Source organism: Ictalurus furcatus, chromosome 23 (genome assembly GCF_023375685.1).
Source record: "Ictalurus furcatus strain D&B chromosome 23, Billie_1.0, whole genome shotgun sequence".
Classification (NCBI taxonomy): Eukaryota; Metazoa; Chordata; class Actinopteri; order Siluriformes; family Ictaluridae; genus Ictalurus; species Ictalurus furcatus.
Window position 1 is genome coordinate 15,191,888 of NC_071277.1, and position 26,372 is coordinate 15,218,259.

The 26,372-nt window shown below is 38.9% G+C and overlaps 1 protein-coding gene across 1 annotated transcript in view; it reads left to right on the forward strand.

Annotated features, from left to right (window-relative positions):
- Positions 1 to 26,372, forward strand: part of LOC128599404 (regulating synaptic membrane exocytosis protein 2-like) — a 98,705-nt gene that overhangs the window by 2,750 nt on the left and 69,583 nt on the right. Inside the window, exons 2-3 of the mRNA XM_053610941.1 lie at positions 21,277 to 21,309; positions 21,850 to 21,963. Coding sequence (XP_053466916.1) covers positions 21,277 to 21,309; positions 21,850 to 21,963 — 147 coding nt within the window. The remainder of the gene's footprint in view (positions 1 to 21,276; positions 21,310 to 21,849; positions 21,964 to 26,372) is intronic.

Sequence of the window (26,372 nt, forward strand, 5' to 3'; positions counted from 1 at the left end):
CGGAGCTGTCCATGTACTAAGTCTATTAGCTCGGTTTCTCAGTCCTACTGTAGCACAACTGCACATCTGTCTCTCCTAACACACCAGAAATATTCAAATATTCAGGTCAATAACAAGTCCTACAGGGTGTGTTAAGGTGTGTTAGAGCATTACTTGTATGTTTACACCTGGTCGATTCATGCATTTTTAATCTTTGGATTGTATCACGTTTACATTTAGTCATTTGGTGTGACTTGCAGTTAAGCAGAGCATATGAGGGTCGTGGGGGCAAGGTGACGCAGCATGTAGCCTTATTGCCTCACAGCTCCAGAGTCCCGGTTTCAATCCTGAGAATATAAGACAGACAGGAAACCAAGCTTAAATTCAGATCGAATCAGAAACTCCGGAACTGTGAGGTGGCAGTGCTACACCCTGCGTTATCATGCCAGACTATGCCATTTTTAATTTCCTTTTGGAGGTCATAGTCCAGGTGCCTTCTGTTGTATTGTGTTGTTTTGTATTGGGGGATTTTTTTTTTGTTCTCAAACATGGCTTGGAGATTAATATATTATTACCCTTGTAAACATCTGGCTCAAATATACAGCATCACAGACGTCCTGATTTCCTGGAACTGCCTGCATCCTGGCATTTAAAACTGACTCTGTCAGAGCAGGTGTAAATTCATAATGCACTTAGAATCCTGATACTCAAGACGCATGAACTGACTGACCAGGTGTAAACAACGGTGAAAAGTTCAGGATTTGACCTCATTTCTACACCTTAGAGGATACATTTACACTGTAGACCTACTTTCTCCTGCTCTAATACATCAATTTCAACTCATCACGTCATTAACAAGCTCATCGTGATGTTCTAATCGGTGTATTAGAACAGGCGAGTTACTAAATTATACCGTGTAAGGTTACTGCATGAGTAGGATTGAGTAACACCGGAGCAGTCGCTCGAGCAGTACTTTAGTCACCCGCTAATTTCTTTTACGGAATCTTTTGTGCAATATGTTAGTATAAAGTGAAGATATGGATGAGCCATTTGTCACCATGGGGGCTTGCTGAATAAGATAACATTTTATAATTAATATTATCCAACACTATAATATAATAGATTTGAATATAACCTGACACAAACTGCAGTGTATATACACTATGATTTTAAATACTTGGCTTTGCTCTGGTTTAAACATGCTCTACCCTGGATTTACGGACCATCTACAAAGCTGTTCATGATATGGTTCTGATTATGGAGCTTGTATGTTTATATATGTCTTAGGAGTGCTCTCAAAGCTCAGGCCTGTTGATTAAAAAAAAAAAAACCAAACATACAAGGTCAGTTTCCGAAGCTGAAGACTAGCTATTCATCTGTTAGGTTATGGATCATGTTCAGAAGAGTTTCCAAAACTTGGTGTATCTGAGCTCACACTCTGAGCTCATCTGTACCAGGATTTGTTTGGTTTAGCATTCAGAACCTATTGCAATAACTTTTTTTTTTTTATTATTTACAGCAGAGCCATCCAGGGGCCTGCGTAATCACGGTTTCCCGTACTGAGTTAAATATTAATGCTGTGTGTGTGGCAGCAGAGCAGACCTATGGTTGAAGTGACTCATCGACTTAAAGCCTCAGCCACCGCAGTGTCGCTGTGTGAATCATCCTTACGCGCATATACACACTTCTACGCCATTAAGCTATTTATTGAGAATGAGCGCGTGAGAGAGATACACAGTGAGAGAGAGAGAGAGTGGGAGAGGGAGAGGGAGGAAGAGAGCGTTTAGCATTTGGATGGCACAGATGTCAATCATCGATGCTTAGCACCACTACAAGCACCGGCTCAAGCATATTGTGTGTACGCATTGGTGTAGAGTTACAGGACAACTCTGCGGCTTGGTAACTCCCAACTACTATGCAGACTCATATGTTCTCTTTGTCATTGGCCTGCTGTTGGGTTGCGCTAGTCATGAGCTTTAACTCAGAGTAAGCTATTCACGTAACATTGTAAAGTATTGCAGAAGCAGTAGGCTAATTTCGACCATGCTGGTATTTAATAATAATAATAATAATAATAATAATAATAAATATGACTACTTGACCTACTGCTGCTTTGCTCCTGAATAATTCTAACTGAGTAGTCTTATTTCATGTTAAAAACCATTTATCAAGTCATCTTTACTGATGACTTAAAGTATTTCATAAATAGTCCAGACCCACCAATCATTCCACCAATCGAACTTTTCCTACAGTGCTATTAAATTCTTGAATCAAGAAGGTGTTGATTCATTTTAGTTTATAAGAGCATTAATTCAAATCACAGGTTTATATTAATGCTGTTGTTCTAATATGTTATTGTTTCAATGGTAGCAGGTCATTCACAGAGACTTGTATAGGAGACACTCCATATAATCTAAGAATAATAATAAAAAACTAATGAATTAAAATCGTTATGGATTGAGTCTCCAGTGTCAGCGCTTTGTAACAGTGAGTAAAATTTCCTTTCTTGAAATGTCAGGCAGGACAGAGAAGATTTTACTCTGTAAACATGGCTTTTTTTTTTTTTTTAAGGAAAATAATCTAGGCTGGCGAGGGAAGGATTTTAAATTCTTTTTTATATAGCTGCTATAACCTGGCACTAAGTTGTCTCGCAGATGTTCCACAACATTAAATGTAACTATAAATTTGTACAGCATGTACAACTTTAACTAATAAAAAGTGTTTTATTCCTTACTTATTGTGATTCTGGCTCAGCACGATAACTTTTTTTTTTTTAAAGAGGTAGCACTGCATTGTAGCATTGAGATAAAAAGTCCATGTTAAACTTAAATCTTAAAAAGTCACTTCAAGAAACATTATTTGATGTTAATTTTGTGAAATGCAAATATATTGTTTGTCTTGTTATTTATTTATTTATTTATCTTGACATCAAACAGATAATTGCCAAAAAAAAGCCTTGGCTTCCTATCCAACATCAGGAGTAAAACATGAACTTTGCCTCAAACAGGCATGCCTCAGCTACTCCGCGTTACACCTGGAAGACTTGTTGCTAATGTTAGCGCTGGTATTAGTAGAGACTTTTATTTGATTAATGAGCCTTTGATGATTCCGGATCTAGGTGTATCAGCGTCATTTAATTTGTTTATTCTTCTATATTCGTGAATGTTCTGTATTTTGTATGGGTGCAACTGTGGTCTTTTTTGGATAATAAATTTCTCTCAGTATGTGCATCATATAAAATACAATACCATATACAACATATGCAATACAATATATATACAACCATAATACAATTGTAATTATACTTGGTTATGCTATTTTCCATACCTCTGTAACCAGAAAAAAGATACTCCAGATAGAGAACCCACACACACACACACAAACAGGCTGTAGTCCAACCTGAGGAATCCTGGGAGAGCGGAGGCAGGAAGAACCCTCAGTGTTTGCCAACTTACTGTCATCTCGCTGGAAAAGCCACAAAGAGAAAGATAATAACTCAGCGGAAGCTCGACAGAGAGGAAAACACTGGGGCAGTGTGAGAGGATGATGGGTGTGATGGTGATCATAGCAAAAATATATTCTATGCAATGTTGCAGTGTCAGAAGTAACGCAGAGAACAACTAGATTTGCATTTCCTGAAGGAAATACTACAATGTGCACCTGAGCGCTGTGTGTATGTGTGTGTGTGTGTGTGTGTGTGTGTTTGTGTGTGTTTAAAGCAGAGCTGCTGAATGGATGGCTGTAAAAGACCGTTGTGACATCGTCAGTTTATTTTTTATATTTTTATCAGCGCTCAGTTTAAAAGCCTTCTTCTCTGATGGTATGGGGGTGCATTAGTGCCTATGGAATGGTCAGCTTGCACATCTGGAAAGGTACCATCAATGGTGAAAAGTATATACAGGTTTTAGAGCAAAATATGTTTCCATCCAGATTCCATCCCATCTTTACTTCTGAGAGACTCTGCCTCTGTACTATACTCTTTTTTTTGTTTTTATACCCAATCATGTTACTGATCTGTTGCCAATTAACCTAATTAGTTGCACAATCTTCCTCCAGCTGTTTCTTTTTAGTAACACTTACTTTTCCAGGCTTTTGTTGCCCCCATCCCAAATTTTTTGAGACGTGTTCCGGCCATCAAATTCAAAATTACATTTGCTCAGTTTAAACATTTGATATGTTTTCTGTGTTCAATTGTGAATAATGTATGGGCTCATGAGATTTGCAAATCATTGCATTCTGTTTTTATTTACATTTTACACAGCGTCCCAACTTTTTTGGAATTGGGGTTATATATACATGTATATATTCATAAATTTGATCAAAACCATAATTAAATTTACCAAAACGCTCTTTGAAACGGTAATAATAAGAACAAGACAAAGAAGACAAATAAAAATAAGAATAATAAGAAGGGGTATGATAAATAAAACACACTGCTCATTTTACAGTTGTTGCTGTTTACAGTGGATAACAACAACAACAATAATAATAGTAATAATTATAATAAACAGTAACAAGCATAACCACAATAATACTGATGATTAAAAAAGTAACAACAACAAAAACCAGAAGAAGAGGTAGCAGGAGTCTGATAAATACAAAATACAGTGCAGTACAATTGTTGCTGTTTTACTGTGGATAACAACAACAATAACAACAATAATAATAATAAGATGATAATGATGATGATGATGATAGTAAGAGTGAGGAAGAAACATCTGTAGGACTGAATATGACAAAACAACATGGAGGTCGTTGTTAGTTGGGTTAATGCCTTATGAATGATGTGTTTGTCTTGAAGCCTCCATAGGCATAGATTTTCCTCTACACCCATGATCAACAGGTTCCAAAGGCCATCCACTGAGCACACACCGCCTCATGAACAGTGTGTAACAGTGTGCTGCTAAAGTTTAATCTAGGCTCAGATCTATATGTACACAAGTGAAAGATCAGGAGACAACGGGTGCTTATTTGCTGACCGAATTAGCTTATCTGCTGCGGTTTCTCCACGTGCAGTGTTTTGTAAGCCTGTTGGGCAGCTGCTTGGGTTCAGAAGCAAGGGAGGTGGAGGTATTGTGTTACAGAGATCGTTTAACCAAACATGGCTAATGTGGGTATCAGTGAATGTAAACTATAGTGCCTGAAAGTAGGCTTTGTAAGTAAGGCTTCCGCTTGCCTCTGAGCACTGGTGTTAAATCGGATGTAGTGGTTGAGCAAATAGTGCTGTATAATGTGTTCCATGCATGTCCATCCATGTTTTAATGTTTAATGTTGTAACTTAATAATGAGCAGTATAGTTTAATCGTTATTCTTTGTACTAGGAACTATTTGTAACCACACCAGATGACAAACCAACTGAGCACCTATGGGAGTTATATCTTAGACAGCGTTCTTCACCACCATCATCAAAACACCAACTGGAAGAACGATGTTCATCACTCCAGTACAGTTCCACTTCCTTTAATTTTTGTTAATTTTTGTTGGGTAACACAGCAATATTTAGTGGAGTTGTAGATAACAAGATAGCTTTTTCTCTAGTTCAACTGTCCTTATATATTATACCATAGTGCTGTTCGAATGCTTGATTCTGATTGGTCAGAAGATGCAGCAACGTTTATATTAATGCTCTCGTTCTAAGATGCGATCTTTTGTATAGTAATGAGAAAGACATGGGAAAGTCTTCTGGATGGAAGGCTTTGTGGTTTCTTGGTCACATGACAAGCTGTGTTATATTTTGTCTTTTTAACTTGCTGAGGACACGACTCTATAGCTGTTATAACATAAGTGATAACAGGAAGTAAGTTGTTTCGAGGACGTTCCACAACATTAAATGTAGCTTTAAACAGATAAAGAATATGATGTGTTGTTCTGTATTTAATAATAATTGTATTCGTAAGCAAATTGCTGTAGTAAAAATAAGTGAAAGTGTAATAATTTGTTAAGTTAATTTAATGCTATTATTAATTATATTATCAGCAGTGACCTGAGTTGGAAATATTTACAGGAATTTCAGAACTTCTTTTTCTGATATTTGATATTTCTCGCTTTTGCTATAATGACAGCGCATATGAGCTGGCATGGACTCCACAAGTTTGTAAAAACTCATGATTTGTGTTATATCGAATCCATCGGCGTGTCATCTGAACACATGCTATAATGGAAGGGATAAGACTCAAGGAAAACTTGACCATTTGTGCTCAGCAGTTAACATGGTCAATATGACAAATTGCTTACATTTAAATAGGGACCGCGAAATTGTGCAGAATCTTGAATATTAAATATTCAGACTGCTGGAAACAAAGCATTAGGGTCATTTAGCAACTACGGATAGAGCAGACCAGCGCAGCACAGAGCGTCCCGTGTTCAGGACAGCACTCCTGTTACATAAGAGCATTGAAGCATGGACAGAGACAGCCAAAGAACATGAGCATTTAGTAGCCATGTGAAAATATAATACCAACAGTGGGGTTGTAGATGAACGAGTCAGCGCCTTCCCTAGTCTGATCAAACATTAACTCACTTCTGAGCAGTTTTAAAAGAATACTCTACACAGACGGTTGATATAAACATATAATAATCTTGTTTTTTAATCACATTATTAATATATTATTAATGCATTATTATTTTAGAAATTATTCTTTTATAAATAAACTGTGGGGGAAGCTAATTGGAAGTTAAACTATATTTTCAGTGCTATTTCCCCACCAAATATTCACAGACAGGTAATGTGATATACATTTTTGTGATATATTTCCCACTCTAAAAAGAAAAAAAAGATGGGGTGTATGTAACCCAATTGGTCATTTCTGTAACCCTGGACCTGTGTAGAACTCACGTCTCAGCAGTAAACTTGTATTTGTTTGTTTAGTGAGCTTGTGCTTTAATTATAACTGTTAAAATTAGCCTCGCCCTTATATTGAACTTGGTATAGCTAACTTTAATGGTGATAGATGATGTTATATAAAGCCTGATACACTGGATATCTAACTTGAGTACATTCAAGTAACGTTGCTAGCTAGCAGTAAATTATGATATTGCTGTGAGGAGTTAGAGAACAAAGACTAGCAAACTGGTCTGATTAGGGGAAAAACAGACTAATGTTAGCTAGATGATAGTTATATAGAATTGTATAGTTATACAGAATAATTATTAAGAGAAGAATGTATATATATATATAAAAGGCTTTTGGAGTATAGCTATGGATTTTGATGTGGTAGATAGAAATTAGCTTAAAAATGCCTGAGTATGCCTTTAAATTATTATTATTATTATTATTATTATTATTATTTTACTATTTATTGATCTATCTATTTGTTTGTTTGTTTATTGATTGATTGTTTGATTGACTGGCAAATGCTATTTGGACCTGGGTAAAAATAGGAATTGCTCCAGTTTAGTCATTGCCATTATAACAGGTAAACCTGTTATATAAGGATTTTATTTCCACAATGTAAATCATTTACATAACATTTAGTAGCTTTTTACTAAAGTTTCCTACATAACATTAGCTAGCTTGCAAATTCTAATCTGGCTACCATTTTTAATATGCTACAATGACACCATATGCTAATTTGCATTAACTAGTATGTTAGTGAACTAAGCTAGCTACTATCAGCAAATAGCTACTTCCAGAGAGATAACACTAGCTAAGCTCCTTTTCCTTTCTTAATTATGTTGTTTTCATATTAGTTTTTACATTGATTGTAATTATTTTTTTTTTTGTCTTAGTTTTAGGAGGGCATTACAAAGGCCACTAAATTGCTAGCTTTCTGTCTTATTCAAATTCCACACATGTATTTTGGAGCGAAAACCAAATAACAGTGAATGAATCCTCTAGGAAGTAGATCATACAGAAAAGTATTAAGGCTTATGCTTTTTAATTATGAGTTTATAGCTGTGATAACCAGATACATAGTTCTGAACAAGAGCTCACAATCAAGTACTATGATGTTAATAGTCTGTGTAAAACTGTGGGGATTGGGGACATATAAGATCAGTTGTCCTAGGGTTATTTGCTTTGGTAAGAAGTCTCATGGGGGCAGTTCTGCAGCCACAGAAGGGTCATCTACATGATTTTTTTTGTGTTGCAACACCACCACTGCTGTTGATATCCGGTGATCCGACGATTTGACTGAGGACTGGAAAGGAGTAGAGATTTGAGAAAGCAAGATGGTGGGTGTTTGAAGGTGGATTGTGGCTGCGGTTCCTTTTGAATTGGACAAACGTCTCTGTCATTGGTCAAGGATCATTATTAGTTGAAGCACAAGGGATCAGCTAGAAATCATGAAGAGTTCAGGTTCCAGGATATATTGAACGTTCTGAGAAAAATGGTTCCTAGAGGGTTCTTGGAATGGCTAAGGGTTGTAGCTTACTAAAAATGGAAAATTTTCTGAAAACGAAACCTTCTGTTTTAGGTTTTCACATAGAATCCAAAAAAGAAAACCTGAAGAATGCGCTATAATTCTAGATTTAACTAGATTTAAAAATATCATGTTGCTTGCCACCAGTGGATTCAAATACAGAAAGGTGCAATAAAAGCTTCTTTAGTTCAGTGCCATCCCTAATGAGAGATCATAATCATTGTTCCATACAGAACCTTTTGGACCATGATTCTTTAGAGATTTTTTGTTTTTCCCTCAGTGAATGGAATAATCATTTCCCACCACAAACAGCTTTCCATATGCTAGTAACATTTGTAGTGAGAATTGTTTTTAGGTTCATGTTGCGCCAACACTCCAAAGAACCTTTTCTGTCACCTTTATATTTTAAGAGTGTACATCTAATTACTGAAACTAATAGTCCGGCATTGGTTTCTCTTCACTAATCTATTTGTATTGATTTGCAATTTTATGATTAAGTGTGACTTTTATTTATTTTTATTTGAATCATTTTGCATTTGATCTTTTATTTCATATTGTATGATTGCTGGAAAGAGTGATTTAAGGTAGCATCGTGGCACGATGTTACCGCCTTACAGCTCCAGGGTTTTGCGTTAATGTCTGTTTGGATTTTCTCTCAGTGTACATGTAGGTTTCTTCTGGGTTCTCTGGTTTCCTTCGAGTTCCCATTAAACATGCCAATAGATACATTGCCTATGCTAAATTGTCTCTAGGTGTGAACGTGTGTGTGCCTTGTACCCAGTGTTCCCTCTGATAGACTTATATGCGGATCTCTGACCAGGATAAAGCAGTTACTAAAGTTGAATTAATATATGTATGTAATTTATTTACATACAGTAGTTATCTACCTAAGTTTTCTTATAGCTGTGGGAAAAGGGTTCTTGCTTAAGACCCAGAAACTCACAACCTTCCCTTATTCAGTGTTAGAGTCTTGCACTCCAGGGAAGGATTTCTGCGTTTAGGAATCAGGCAAACATTGTCTGAGCTAAAAGGGGAATTTGTTGTCTTTTAAACACTAGATCCATAAAGTTAAACCTCATGTCTTTTTATTCCTCTACAGTTTTGTTAGGTTTGACACCCACGTTCGGTTTCTTTACTGCATCACCTAGGCGTTATCTCAGTACAAGCCACAAGGCAGCTTATGAATAGTGCTCAATGCAATCACATCAGAAAAATCCAATGCCCAAATCTGTAGAATTGTTAACATACAGTAGCTCTCCAAATACCACATGCATTAAGTTAATGTTTCTTCTTAAGTAGAAAAGCCGTTGTGCTTATGATGTAATGCTGCTGGTCCACATGGATTATCAGCTCCGCTGGTAAACGAAAGCATGAGGAGATAATGCTTTAGAGTTCAGGCACAGTGTGCATTATAGGTTTTAAAAAGTAGTTTCTGTGGTGTGTGTGCGCTCTCATATGAATGGACATAGTCGGTGAATATGTGATACTTCATATAAAAAAACCATAATGAACTTTCTTTTACTTTCACACTATGTGTTGTTACCCAGATGAGGACGGGTTCCCTTCTGAGTCTGGTTCCTCTCAAGGTTTCTTCCTCACATCATCTTAGGGAGTTTTTCCTCACCACCGTCGCCACCGTCTTGCTCATTAAGGATAAATTCACACACTTAAAATCTGTATCCTGTGTTTATATGTTTCTGTAAAGCTGCTTTGAGACAATGTCCATTATTAAAAGAGCTATACAATAAAATTGAATTGAATTGAATTGAATTGAATCACACATTCGTTACAGAGTGTGAATTCTGCTATCAGCTGGGATAGCTGATTTGAAATACTGTATTCTTTGAGTGTCAGTGAAAGATTTTAGTGTTTACTGTAGCAGTCTTATCGTGTCCCAGAATTCCAGCAATCTTGGCATCAAATGCCAACAAAGTTGGATAATTTTCCTAATTCCTACATGATTGTAAGATGTCATTTTCCCAAGTCCTAGTGCTGAGAAATAGTGATTCGAGTTAGGTACTCTGACAAGATGTAGGTGAAGACTTGCTCATTATTAACCTGGTTAAAAACCTAAAGAAAAATGAATAATTGGGATCAACCTTAACTCTTGCCGTAATAAATACGCCTTTCTTACCCAACCTAACATGAGCAATTTTGTGACTTTATGTGCAGTAAATTATTGCAATTTTATTTATGCGCATTCTGCAGCAGAGCTTTGAGATAAACCTAATATGACCAATTTCTGAAACTCAGATCTACATTATATCTATACATTCTGTTTATTTTTACATGATGGATAAGTTTAATGCTAACATTTACTACTGAAAAAAAAAAAAGACTTCAGCAAATTAAATTTGAGTGTTTTAACACAGGATTTACAATGGGGTGTGGTGTTAGAGGGATCAAACCAACCGGAGTGTGTGATGAGGCTTGACGCAAAGCAGTTACCATCCCAAAGTGGAATATTTTCTTATAAAATTACGCCCTGAATTTACGGCTGGGTGACCAAAAAAAAAATATTAAAAATCTAGAGTCTTGATTACAATTTTATTTTTGTTCTTACATAATACAATTGAAAAATTAAAAAAAGTTTTTTTTAAATTTCTTTTATTAAACGTACAATCTCAATTAGAACATGTCTTAAAACATTCATTCGAATGAACCGAATTAATCGTGAAAATCACCCAGAACGCCCTAAAGTTAATTATTCCTCTTACATCGAAGTGATCCAGAGTGTCCATGAAACAAGTTACTAAGACAAATTGTTGATGTTTTGTTACTGAGAACCTGCAAAGTACAAACCTCCTCTGTTCTGAAGAGTCTGCTGAGGAGGAAAACTCCATTACTGTTACGAAGCAGTGAAACTAAACCTTCTGACCAATCAGAATCGAGAATTCAGGAGCACTGTGATATAAAATACATCCATGAAGCTGATATAAAGACAGCACACAATGCATACTCATGCTGTACATGTAGACGCATTCCTGTAGGACATTGTCTGACCATCGTCCATGATTTCTACTCTGTGCTCTAATTCCCTTTTGCTTGCTTGCTTAGTAGGGAGAGAGGGAGGAAGGGAGGGAGCACATCTGCTTGATTGATGGCAGTGATGTGGAGTAGAATGGCTGCTGATTGGCACACATGATGTGAAGTTAGTTAAGCTCTGGCCTGTAGTACTGAGACCTGAACACATGCATATGGAGTTCTGCCAGGAATCATTTGGATTGCCCTTTCTGTAAAGAGTAATGGCTTTTTTTTCAGGCTTTTATAGAGTGAAACCTTTTTGTGTGCTAGCGTGAGTGTGTGTGTGTATATATATGTGTGTGTGTGTGTAGGTCAGTGGTTCTGCTGGTATTCAAGCAACGCCTGATCTCAACCATATAGCCGTGTACGCATCTCTAGATTTCGATCTAATGGTCAACATGTTTCTGCATTAAACATGCATGCGGTTTATTTTCCTATCCGCAGCAGCTGTGTGTCTCGGCCACTTCTGCATGCTTCATTTCAATTCAGTTCAGTTTGACTTTGTCATTAAATGTCATTACGTTGTCGTTATATCATGGTTGTAAGTATACACAGGTGTGCAGTAGAATGAAGTGTTTTTTTTGCTAGCTCAGGTGCAGGTCAGTGTTGAACATACACCATGCAGTTACACAACGTAAGCAGATGTGTAACTGCATGGTGTATGTTCAACACTGACCTGCACCAGACCTGCACCTGTACCAGAAACTACGCACACTTTAAACAGAGGACAGTGTGGCTGTCAGCACCAGGACTGCAAAATTGTAGTTAGAATGCGTTCATATACTGCGACTTTTTTTCTTTTAAAAACAAACAAAAAAACAAAACAAGCTCTGCCTACAGGTGATATGTACTGCTATAAAAAAAAAAACATGCACACGCTAACCATAACAACACCAGTCCTAGCTAGAGTCGACTAACTAACTAGCATGACCTGATATCTAAATGAGATTTATTACGATCAGTAATATAGATTTAACTCTTTAACTCTGGCGATGAAGAAGTTTTTGCCTTTGCTGTAGGTTTAGAGGCAGAAAATCAAGAAAAAAACTAGTTGTGTGTGTGACTCGACTGTACATAGTTTTTTAAAGTCCCCATGAAGCGCCTTGAATTGTGCAGTGTTATTTGATGTGTTGACGTAATTTCCACTGAAACAGGAAGTCAGGGTGGGACATATCGAGTGGCTCCTCCTCCCTTTTAAATAGCCAATAGCGTTTAGTTTACCTCACAGCCCGGGCTACATGACAGTTAGTACCATGGAAAAATGCCTGTCTCGAAGCCGTGAGCTGGCACAAATACCTTCTTCTTCAAAGTGAATGAATTCAAGCCGTTTCCTTCTTAACTATATAAATAATAATAAAACATGCACGTTCGAACAGCCAAAGGCACATTTACGACCCATGCTTGCTGATATGATTTCTTTCGCTCAAGAATGGCAACGTCGGCAAAGCAATTTTTAAAATGTTGGGGGCGGGACACTTCAGATTCTAGAGAGCACGTGATTGGACAGAAAATCTGATGATTAGCTGTAGTACAGAATGATGTCATCACAGTTGTTGATCCATACTGGTGGTAGAGAAAGACTTATAGATAACATTAAGGCTAAGATGTTCATACTTAAACTTTTTTGGATTTGGATTTCATGAGGACTTTAAGTAGGATGTCATATCACAAATTGCTGAATGGCTCAAAATGAACCGAGTAGTTATTGTAGTTAAGTTGGAATATCGGCAATGAAATATTTTTTTGTTCAGCGTGTCGTGAATCTCTTCATATTTGGACTGAGACTCCCTGTTTGTTTACAGATACTGGTCAAGAGCTTCAGGTAATATTCACTTCAAACATGATGTCAGTAAGTTTGACAGTGGCATGGCTGTTGGTGCTATACAGACTCCGAAACTACTGAGCTTCGGGAACTTCACACAGAAAGTTTCTAGAGAATGGTTAGAAATGCTAAAAGGAAAACCTCCAGTGAGCGGCAGTTCTGCGGGCAGAAACACCTTGTTGCTGATCGATGGTTGGTCTGAGGAGAATGGCCAGACTGATTCAAGCTAATAGGAAGGCTACGATAACTCAAATAATCAGTCTTTATGACCGTGGTGAACAGAAAAGCATCTCAGTTCCTGTATTTATTTGACATTTTTGTCACTTTGAGAGGGCATGATATTGGTTAAATTTGATGAGACTGAATTTGATGATCATATTTTATTACTTGTTTTTGCTTGTAGTCTTTCACTAATTTGATGGTTATTGTATATTGGGGGATGATTTGCTAGCTGGTAATTTACTTTCAGCCCATATTCTATTTTCCAGGAAAAAGTCTTAATAAGCAGGTGCATCCTCGTACTAAAGGATGATTTCAGGTTTTCTACAATCTCTCTCTCTCTCCTTCTCTCTCTCACTCTCTCTTTCTCTCTCTCTCTCTCTCTCTCTCTCTCGCTCTTTCTTTCTCTCTCTCTCTCATTCTCTCTGTGCATATGTGTGTGTTGTTGTTGATCATGATCACCTGCCAGCCGTACTCACATACATCTACACACCCACACCCACCCACACAAACACACGCACACACACACGCGCACGCACATTCATAAAGCCACTCATGTGAATTCATAAAACACTTCCTGTCATGTGGTGAGTGCCACCTACCCAACATGTCTGTACACATACACACACACACACACACACACACACACACATACACTTTCATACAAATGAAACACCATGGTGACTTTTTGTCCTGCATTAACCCCAGCCAGTGCCATACTCTAGCCTGTAGATGGACACGGCAGCCGTGCAGTGAAATCTCGTGACTATCAGGGACCCGCACACTGGCAGCTGTAATTGCAGGATAATTATCCCGGGTGCTGGAATTCAGCCTGGCATTTACACAACAGGGGCTTTTTTTACCCTCTGTATCCTGCTGGTAAAGGAGCTCAGTGAGTGCAGAGAGAGAGAGAGAGAGAGAGAGCGAGCATAGAGAGAGAGAGAGAGAGAGAGAGAGAGAGAGAGAGAGTCAGGATTAAATGGGATCATTAATAATTTGACTAGAGTGTGTACCCTTGTGTTTAATTATGTCTCTCTGTTCATCACTCTTGTCTCTGGTCAGTCTTGTTGTACTTATTTCAGAGCTCTATGCTTGGTGTAGCTAACTCCATGACTTTTTCTGTGAAGAGATGTTCATTTAACGTCTTTTTTTGGAAGGAGTCTCCGGTGTTTGTTCAAGATTTCTGACACGGGGAAGTCTTCAGGACAGATGGCCGTGTGATGTCTTGGTTTTTGTTGTACTTTTAAATTCAAGAGAGAGAAAAAGAGAGGCTGGTGAGTGAACAACCAAACCGATTCAGTTCAAACCGAGAGAGAGAGAGAGAGAGAGAGAGAGAGAGAGAGAGAGAGAGAGAGAATAAAACAAAGAGAGATAAAGAGAGAAAGAAGTAGGAAAGACACAGAAAAAGAGACAGCTGTAGAGGGTATTTTGAATTCTGACTAGCCTCAGATATGCTGATGATGATGATGATGATGATGATGTGACAAAGAGAGACAAACAGAAAGGCAGAGAGAGAAAGACAAACAGAGACAGACAGAGAGAGACAGGAAGACAAAGAGCGAGACAGAGTGACTGAAAGAATGAGACTGAGAGAGAGAGAGAGAGAGAGAGAGAGAGAGAAAGAGAGAGGGGGGGCTGAGAGAGAGAGTGAAACAGAGAGAGAGAGTGACAGAGAGAGAATAAAACAGAGAGATAAAGAGAGTAAGAAGTAGGAAAGATGCAGAAAAAGAGACAGATGTAGAGGCTATTTGGAATTCTGACTAGCCTCAGATATGATGATGATGATGATAATGATGATGATGTGACAAAGAGAGACAAACAGAAAGGCAGAGAGAGAAAGACAAACGGAGACAGATAGAGACAGAAAGACAAAGAGAGAGACAGAGTGACAAAAAGAATGAGACCGAGAGAAAGAGAGAGAGAGAGAGAGAGAGAGAGAGTATTTGAATTGGCATTTCGACTGGCCTCACTTATGACGATGATGACTATGTTGATGATGATGATGATGATGATGTTACAAAGAGAGAGACAGAAAGACAGAGACTGATGCAGAGAGAGAAACGGAGAGAAAGAGTGACAAAGCGAGAGGGAGACAGAGAGATAGGCAGAAACTGGTCTAAGTTCTGTTGATGATGATGATGATGATGATGATGATGGTGATGTGACAGGGAGAGAGACTGGCTTTAGTTCAAATGATGATGATGAGAGAGTGAGAGTTAGAGAGACAAACAGACAGGCAGACAGACAGAGACACCGACAGACGCCGACCAACGCCGACAATCACCAACTTTTAAAAGATGTCTGTTAGATTTAGAATGTTGGGAAAACACAACTGTCATGTTCACACTGCTCCAGCAGACACCAACAAAGTTTTTTTACGGACAGTCAGACTGGTTTAAAAATAGATGATCCTGTTACCAGAATCAAAATGTTACTATCACTAGTGTCTTTACGTGTGGTTCTTCACCTGAAAATAGGTTGTGGGTGAAGCCTTGATTGTTGTGGTGAGAGACAGGGTGCTTGCTTACATTTATACAGAGAACTGCAGACAGAGGACCTGGGGGCTGTAGCCCCGGAGATTTTTCTCTTTAGCCCCGAATAATTCTCCATTTAGAGTGGTTTGTCACTACGTAACTGAACGTCAGTAAAAGAAGACTGCGGTGTTGTAATTCTGTATCTTCAGTGAAAGGAGTGTTGTATTTTATCTTCAGTGAACGGACGCGAGACCAATCAAACAGGGTTTACGGGAAAATGCATGGAAATACTTGTGTCTTATTGGCTGACAGCTCTCAATTCTGCCACACACTAGTTCACACAGTCAGTTAGTGTGAGGGGAAAAAGGATATACGTTGTTTTTTTGTTTGCTTGTTTGTTTGTTGTTGTTGTTTTGTGTTGTTTTTTTTTTTTTTTTTTTTTACCAGTAAAGGGGTTGCAACTGAAACCCTAACATCCTCTTGTGTTTACTTGTGTGTAAAAGTCTATATGAGTTCCAAGTTACGTGAACATGATATGAGCAGAGCATAAGGACGGATAACTTACTTTGCATGGCACTGTAGCAGCTAAACCCATATAATGAGAGCTTACTTGTGCCTCCCCTTGGCTAGCAACACTAAACTAGCCTAGTCTTGTGTTAGATAGCCATAAACGTTTTATATTTTAATGGTCTGCTAGTCCTGCAACAGTGATAACACCTGAGGCAAGTTTTATAATAAATCCAACTTATTTGTCCAATTTTTACGTTCTTTATGCAATTAGCCCTCACATTCAAGAAAAAAATTGCATGGAATAGACTGTTATTTAGAAGTATGTGCACCTAGCGCACAGGCTTTCGTTTCTATGGAGTTTTCAGGGACGCTTGCCTCAACGTCGTGGCAACGGTTCGTGCCCAGTTCAGATAACGGCGGAGTTTGTTGGAAAATCATACCTCACTGCTCAGATTTTAAACGATCCGACGAATGCCGATTGATCGTGTTTAGTCGGTGAAAATAAACGCCAACAGACGCTGACAGAGTTAACACACTGATCAGACAAAACCCGACAAACGTGTCTGTTGGCGTTGGTCGGCGTCTGTCGGTGCAGTGTGAACTGGGCTAAAGAGAGAGACAGAAGGACAGAGACACAGAGAGAAAGAGAGAGAGGGATTCAGATAGAGACCAGCCTCAGTTCTGATGATGATGATGATGATGTTGATGAGAGTGTGTGAGAGAGAGAGAGAGAGAGAGAGAGAGATAGTTGTGTGTTTTTAGCACTGGAGAATGTGATGACTCAGTGCTTCCTCTGGATTTGCTGCATCAGTGTAAGTCCTCCTTCAGTGTTTTAGAGAAAAGTGGTACTTGATAGATTTAAATGTTGAGATGAAATGAACTTCTCAAACTGATGAGTGCCAATGAATTGTCATTAACGTAATCAGTTTTAGAATTGCGCTACAGTCTACGGTTCAGAATTTCAACACATTTCCCTGGTACTGAGAAAAAAAACCCCAGCAAACTGGTTTTCAAAACTAAACCTAATTTAACCTTCCATATATAAACGCTAGTTAACTGAATCTGTTTGTCTCCGCAGTTTTGTAGGAGATTTATTGTTGTCACCTTTCCGTCCATCCAAACATGGGACAGAAGGTGGAGCTTGCAGGTTGCCATCCATTTCTGACGGGTGGATTTTGCATTACAGTCTTCAGTCTTAGAACATTCATAGCTAACATCTCTGCTTTCGTTCGTCCCATATGCATTTTCTTAGTGCTGTTTAACCACTTTAACCAGACAATCAGTACTGTTGTATCTCAGCCCGTTTTTAACCGTGTAGTACACTTACAACACTTAAGCAACAATTCATATTTGCACCCAAGAACGGTTGTCTTGTGCATGATGTGTCAGGTCATTTTCTCCTCCATGGCTAATGAATAACTCTCAACCACATATAGTACAGAATGCTTTGGTTGGATCGTCACTCATTTTAGTTGCACAGTCTTTTCTTTTTGACAAGCCCCACCATATTATGATGTGTTGGACAGGAAAGCGTTACATTTATTCTTTTAGCAGACGCTTTTATCCAAAGCGACTTACAAATAAGGAAATACAAGCAAAGCGATATATTAAGTGGAGAACAATACAAGTAGTGCTACTGTACAAGATCTTTTAATTGAGTTCTAGAAAAGCAAAGTGCGCAGAGTAGAGGTGTAAGAGCCAGAGTAAGTAACTTATTTATTTATTTATTTATTTATTTATTCTTAAAAAGGATAATGTGGGGTTGGCGTTTTAGGGGTTAGTTAGTTCAGTGGTTCCCAAACTTTTCCAAGGCAAGGCCCCCCAAATGGCATTAACATTTGACCGAGGCCCCCCTTTTGCAAGATGTCTTTAAAACACATTAAAAATATAGAATTCTGAATATATCCCCCTTTTTTTTAAATTAATAATTGCATCTTACATCTTTACGTTACATTATATTAGGAATCGATTGTGTGTGTGTGGTTGTCTGAGAGTGAGAATTTATTTTTCACACCAAATTGTTGAGACCCCCCGGGCGCCTCCTGGTGGCCCCCAGGGGGATTGCGGCCCCCACTTTGAAAACCACTGAGTTAGGTGCTCACGAAAGAGGTGGGTCTTTAGCTGTTTTTTGAAGATAGTGACAGATTCGGTGGTCCGGATTGATGTTGGGATATGTATGTGTATGTGTATATGTACGTGTAAATTATGTGTGTGTGTGTATGTGTAAATTACAACATGAGTGCATTTTACACTGGCCGGATATTTCAACGTTGTCGCGACAGACGCATAAACCCGATAACGCCCTCTAGCAGTGATTCCAAAAAGTTCACTTTAATGTTACTTTTTAAAGTTTGGTGTTGTATTGCGGCACAGTAAAACACTAGTTCCTGACCTACGCCTGTTTTATGATCCTGATCTTGCCTGACATTTTTAGGCTTTGTCTGCCTGCCTTTAATAAAATACACTCAACTGCCTGCAACTGCATCCGTTTCAACCTCCCGTTATATGACAGTCTGTTGTTGTGTGATGTATGTCTGTCACCGCTCAGCAGGATTTTTGTCTCTGCATTGTGACTGTATGAAGGTGCACGGTCCACTATAATGCTGTTTATGAGATCTGACCGAAACATTGCTTACTTAACCTTCCTCAATCTCAATGGAAATGATCGTCATGTTACAGTTTATCTGTAAACTTGCACTAATTATGATCATTGCACATGACAGAGAAGAAATTCCGCTACTGTCATGTAATTATGATGAGTTGCTTTAGGAAGATGTTTTGGATGTTTCCTTTCAACAAACCCAAACAATTTACAACATGCTTAAATATAATGAGATAAATGTAAGTCGCTCTGGATAAGCGTGTCTGCCGAATGCCATAAATGTAAAAATCTGTGAAGCATGGTGGAGGTAGTGTCATGGCTTGGGCATGCATGGCTGCTTCTGGAACAGGCTCACTAATCTCTGTGGGCAGTGGTAGGTCTGTGGTTAAGACATTGGATTGCTGCTTGGAAGGTCGTGAGTTGAAATACCAGTGCTTCCACAGCAATGCCTTTAACGCTCAACTGCTCAGTTATATATTTGTAAGTCGCTCTGGATAAGGGTGTCTACCAAATGCCGTAAATGTAATATGCTTCGAACATACACCTTATCTGTATCCACAAAACTAATTATTGAATGTGTAGTGACGTATCAATACGTTTCTTATTTGCATCTCAGGAAGGAGTCTCCAGTTTCAGTGCAACTTTTTATAGCTGCTATAATGTAAGTGATTACAGGGACTCATTTGTTTTGCTTGATGTTCCACAACATAAAATGTAACTATAAACGGAGAAAAAGTTTGATGTGTCATTCTTTAATTAATAAAACATCATATGTCATTGGTGGCTTAGTGGTTAGCACGTTCGCCTCACACTCATTCGATTCCCACCATGGCCCTGTGTGTGCGGAGTTTGCATGTTCTACCCGTGCTGCGGGGGTTTCATCCGGGTACTCTGGTTTCCTCCCCCAGTCCAAAGACATGCATGGTAAGCTGATTGGCATGTCCAAAGTGTCCGTAGTGTATGAATGGGTGTGTGAATGTGTATGTGAGTGTGCCCTGCGATGGATTGGCACCCTGTCCAGGGTGTACCCCGCCTTGTGTCCGATGCTCCATGGGATAGGCTCTAGGTTTCCCTGTGACCCTGAAGGAACTATGAGCGGTATAGAAGATGGATGGATGGATAATATGTCATCGCTGGCAGATTGCTCCAGGATGTGCTGTTGTACAGTACGAGAAGAATCCACTTTAGGCCACTTCTCGACATCCTGTCACTGATTATTTTCCTGTAACTGCATGCCTCATTATGGTTGATCTTTTACATAAAGTATTAAAAAGGACTAGGCCTGTGAATTCATTCAGTTGTGATTGTCTTTCTTTCAACTGTTCCATCTGTAATGTATATAGTGTGACTGATTCCATGAATGTTGCACTTCCAAACCCTCAAAAACCGCAAACTTAGCGTAGGTTTGTGTTCCCTCCTTCCGGCAGAGGGCAGCGCATATCCGTCATGCCTGGATCGGTGAGTAGTGTTCAGGTGAAGGGGATAAAGGGCATAGAATGGGTGTCCTGCTCTCAATCATACATATTAATGAAGCTGTGTGTAGCTGACGGTATCATTTCGCAGGAGGGAGTGTGCATGCGTTCAGGTTCGGGATAGTTGTCTTTTTGCGTGTAGCTTCGGTGATGTCGTGAATTTCACGATCGGGCTGAGGAGTTTTGATCCGAACGCTATCTGTCCACGCTGGATTCTCCAATGATGTGAGCGAGCCTGGATGAACTCTTTGTGCTGGCATGACTTCTGAAAAGGAGTACTTTTATTGGCTTGTGGTTAACGTTTTATTTAAGCTAATTAATATATTCTGCAGAGTAATGGTTCGTTGGACTGTAATTTAGGACTCTTTGGCTTGGACTTTCTTGGCACACACTGGACGCTTGGCTTGGTAGTTCTAAAGCAGTGGCTTCTTTCTCGGAAATGAATCATGCTCTGGTTAAAACTTATGTCAGGGTTAGAGAATAAAGGAGATGTAGTGGTAGCTGATTTATGTATAGATGTACAGTATACAGTATAATATCCCTTTTATTGGTTTAATTTGTTCTTATTTATTTATTTATTTATTTATTACCTTTTTAGTCAAATCACTGCTCAGTTCTCAGCATTTTTTTTTTGCATGTTGAATGGACATATATAACTCATGCCTCTTTTTTTTGTATACTGATGTCTTCATGTTAATTATTTTCCATTGATGAGTTTATGTTAATCTTTTGATTTAAGCATTTGTTGTTATTCTGTTAAGTTTCACCCCCCCCCATCCCCACTGAGTTGGTCATTTTTATTTTTTATTTTTAGGGTCAAAGAAGATCCAAAGCCTCAGTCGGCGCAGTAAGTATCTCTTAGCATAGCATAAATAGCTCGCAGCTTTGGCCCTCTCATGTGCTTTCTTCTTGTGTGTGGCTTCCTCTTTCTCTTGTCAATGCTTTTTTTTTCCTGGCTGCATACGAGAGCCACTGGACTCACCTGTTCTGCTTTACCTGCTTCTCAGACGGCTGTTACTTTCACAGAGATGCTCAGTTTGATCCTCTTTCTCTATGTAACGTGTGGCCATACTATATCTGGTTGTCTGACGCAACCTCAGATTCACTGGCTGTAACGCTACATGCTTCTTACTCTATTTCACACACCCTTTCTCTTTCCCTGTCTGTCCTTGCTCTGTCTCTTGCACTCTCTCTCTCTCTCACTCTCTCCGACGGTGTGTAAGCATCCAGTTCTTCCAGTTTCATAACTGCACGTTCCCGTCTTCTTCTCCCTACATGAATGTGTCTTGCAGTGCAGCTGTGATAATCACAGTCATTTTTTCCTCCTGCGCTGCTCGAGCCAACCCGTTGTGTCTCAGCCTCGGTGATGTCCCGCTTGTCTGTGCAGGTGGTTCAAAAGTCCCTTTAGCGGGATCACGGACCTGGTTAATAATGTTCTCCAGCCGCAGACTAAGTCCCAAAATGAGCCTCAAACAGAAGCAGCGACGGAGGAGCCGGAAAAGTAAGTAAAGAAAAATGCAAGTTGACATCCATGGCTCTGAGCAGGCAGAAAATACTCAAACCCAGCAGCGGTAGTCTTCTAGCAAGTCTTCTGAATCTATATGAATCCTGTTTTATGTTTGCTTTTCCCCCTGCTTTCTTTTAAGCTGCAAATCCTGATATATTTAAACATAACTGTTTGAACATGTCAGCTGCAGTTACATTCAAAAAAATATAAAATGCAAATAAATGAATAATTAATTATTAACTTAATCTGTGTTGGAAAGAACAATTCATTGCTACAAATACACTGTAAGACTGTACGGTCTTACTAGACTAGACAGTCAAATCAAGGTGGGAGAACAGTCGAGCTACTTGTGCAAGGAGATATTGTACACGTGCTACATATACAGACTCTATAACACACACACTTGTTTTATAGTGCAGAGCATTTAATTTAATTTCAAGCTGTAGATACTATAATACCTACATAAGCTCACTTTAAGTGGACTTTTAGACTTACAGTCCCCTCCGAAACTATTGGAACAGCATGGCCAATTCATTTGTTTGTGCTGTTCACCAAAGACATTTGAGTTTAAGATGAAAATATGGATATGAGACGAGAGTTTAGGATTTCAGGACTTTTATTTCCTGGTATTTACATCTAGATGTGTTCAACAACATAAAAGATGGAATCTTTTGTATCAGATCACCTACTTTTTAGGCGAGCAAAATCATAGGTAAAAAGTAAATAACACTTAATATTTGGTTGCATATCCCTTTGCTTGCAATAACTGCATCAAGTATGCAACTCATTGACATCAACAATTTGTTGGTTTATGATTTTGTGAATGCTGCGGAATTGGGTTAAGGTCTGGTGATTGACTTGGCCAGTCTAAAACCTTCCACTTTCCCCCCCGATAAAGTCCTTTGTTGAGTTGGCAGTGTGTTTTGGATCATTGTCTTGCTGCATTATAAAGCTCCTCCTGATTAATTTGGATGCATTTCTCTGTAAATTGGCAGACAGGATGTTCCTGTAAACCTTTCTGAATTCATTCTGCTGCTACCATCATGAGTTCCATCATCAATAAAGATTAGTGAGCCCAAGCCATGACACTACCTCCACCATGCTTGACTGATGAGCTTGTATGTTTTGGATCATGAGGAGATCCTTTCTTTCTCCACACTTTGGCCTTTCTATCACTTTGGTAGAGGTTAATCTTGATTCAAGAACTTTGGTGGCTCATCTTTTGTATTTCTTTGTGAATTCCAATCTGGCCTTCTGATTCTTACTGCTAATGAGTAGTATGCATCTTGTGGTTTGGCCTCTGTGTTTCTACTCTTGAAGTTTTCTTCGAATGTTTGATTGTACTATCTTCACCCCTGCCCTGTGAACGTCGTTGGTGATGTCACTGGCTGTTGTTTTTAGGTTTTTCTTCACAGCTCTCACAGTGTTTCTGTCATCAACTGCTGTTATTTTCCTTGGCCAACGTGTTCCATGTCTGGTTGTTAGTACACGACTGGTTTCTTTCTTTTTCAGGACATTTCAAATTGTTGTATTGGCTATGCTCAAAGCTTGTGCAATGGCTCTGATAAATTTTCCCTCTTTTCTCAGCTTCAAAATGGCTTGTTTTTCACCCATAGACAGCTCTCTGGTCTTCATGCAGGTCGATACTTTTTAACAACAGTTGCAGTCTTCACAAGAAAACCTAGGGCTCAAACTAACAGTAGACATTCAGAGCTTTTAATGTTTTAAACAGTCAATCTCACAGGGCACACCTGGGCAGCAAGAAACACCTATCAGTCACATGTTCCAATATTTTTGATCACTTGAAGAAGAAAAAAGGGTGGGTTCAAACAAATGGTGCCATGTACTAAGATGTTTACTAAGATGTGACTAATTCCCCAAATCTACGAAACTGCATTCATAATGGGGTTCAGCTGGACTAGACACAACCAGGCCTGATTAATGCAAACCCTGTTCAATCAAATCAACACTAAAATAGAACTTTTTCAACAGCATGAAGTTGGTTAAAAGAGTAAGTCCTAGTCCTAGGAGCAGTGCTTAATTTGTAAATCTGCAGGTCTAGGAAAAACAAGAGGGTAGTGAGAGGCACGCGAAAGGTCACGGTCCTCAAACTTACAGACACGTAAAATTGCTTCCAGTATCTCACTTAGCCAAGGATGTTCAATGCTGATAGGTCGGCCTATGTAATTGATCACACTGGTACAGCGACGTAATAGCATAACGAACTTAATAGCAGTGAGTATTCTCAGTACAAAGGGAAAGATATATGGATTGCACATTTTATCTGCTTTCACCTCAGTTAGCTACAAAACACATTTGCCCAAAGCACTTCGAAAACAAAGCTACGTTTCATACAGTAAGATTACTTACAATAAACATTAACTGCACAACATGATCAAGAAAACATCGTCTTACCCAAGACAAAATATTTCATAAAGCTGTCATGTCAGTGTCCTCCTACCCTTCCCTGTGTCCCTTACCTATCCATGAGCGCGCAATTGGCTCGGGATTGAACTTTGTTTGATTCAAGCGGTGAACCCGCGATGTTCAAAAACATCAGAGACGAGATGATGGGGATGAGAACGGATGCACGCTGCGGGCTACAAATGAGATTGATTTTGGAGAAACCCTGCTTGCGCTCAACTCGAGATCGGTATAGTATTCACAGTAGCCATGAACTGCCTCAGTCCTTCTGGAACTTTCTGTCTATTTGAGTCCCTGTACTCCCTAAAAGCCCGAATGACTGTACATGGACTGTTAACTCTATTTAATTCCGGGCAGTCAATCTCACTTTCAAAGCCATGTGTAGGTTGACAATGTTTAGCTTCGTAAGCGCTTCTAAAACCTTCCACAATCAGGCTAGCGTTATCACTGCTAGTCGTGGGAACGGTCACCAGTCTACTTCATCACTGACCTGCTGTCGCTCGCTCTCTTGGACTCTTGCCTTTTTAGTATTTTGTTTGAGTTCTTAAAAAATGCTGGTAATGATAACTGCTTTCTTTTCGCCATAACACACTCTTCAACTTCAACGCATGCTACGTGACTGTAGGCTTCGCTTCATGACAACGAATTTAGGTGAACTTTGAACTTGAAATGGTTATATGAAAGAGGCTACTGATTGGCTATTAGAAATATTTGAACATTTCTACAGCTGTTTTTTTTTTTTGTTGTTGTTGTTGTTCTGTTTTACTTTTGGTGAATTAAAAACTAAAACTATTTGTTTTGATAATATTGCTGCGGGAGACTTTACACCCAGCTGCAGAGGTGCCGGATCCACATAAAAAGGTTCCGGAACGCAGGTGTGCTGTATTTTAGAGGTGCCAGATCCTGTTCCGGCTGGATCCGGCTCAAATTAAGCTCTGCCTAGGAGTAAGTGAAAGACTGATCTCCAGTTATCGGAAGCGTTTGGTTGCAGTTATTGCTGCTAAAGGTGGCCCAACCAGATTTTAAGTTTAAAGGGGGCAATTAATTTTTCACATGGGTGATAGGTGTTGGATAACTTTTTTGCTTCAATTAAAATATATACAATGCCAAATGCAAACTATTCCGCCCTCATGCATAGGCATTTAAGGAAAGATTGTGCAAAAAAAATAGAACAACTGCACAGAAAATGGCAGAGATATTGAATGCATGACATTCCACTTGATTTACTTAATTTTGGGCAAGCGGTACGTGGTTTTGTGCAAAATTTTCTCCAAATAATTCCAAACCCATATGTAATTATTTGAACTATTGATTTTTTTGTACAGGTACAGTTTTCTAATTTAAAAGAGCTGAACACAAGAAACATGGAATGCAGATAAGACTTTTCTATACATATTATTCTGTATATACTCTTTTAATCAGTGGAAAAACTGGGCATGCTCATATGTGCTCATATGGCACATCAGCTGTGAAACAACACATGCTTCCTCCGAGACACATGAAGCCAGCCAACGGTATATTTTCAAACTGCTGCTCAGGACAGTGAAACACACTCAGTCGATATCCGCCCTCTTCCACATAAATGAGCTCACAGGCGCTCATAATGGCTGGTGTCTGTGTGATTGACAAGAGAGTGAGAGAGAGAATTTTACTCTCCTAGTTCCAATGGTTAGTTATACAGTATGTACTATATTATACATACTAATCATGTTAAGTAGGTATTAGATCGGAGAATGCAATTTGAGACGCTGGTGCTTGTTTTATATATAATTAAATGAATCAGAAAGGCATTGTATGGACTCCCTGGAGTTGCTCCAGCAAATTGTGCCAAAGAACAGTGCCAATTTCAGTGTACAGGACTAGCAAACCCGTTTGTGAGGTTAAAATGGGAGGTAATAAAAGTCAATAGAGGTCTCGTACAGTATAAACACTTCAGGCGCACTGTATTTTGCTGCTAGGAATAATTTTGTCGTGAATAA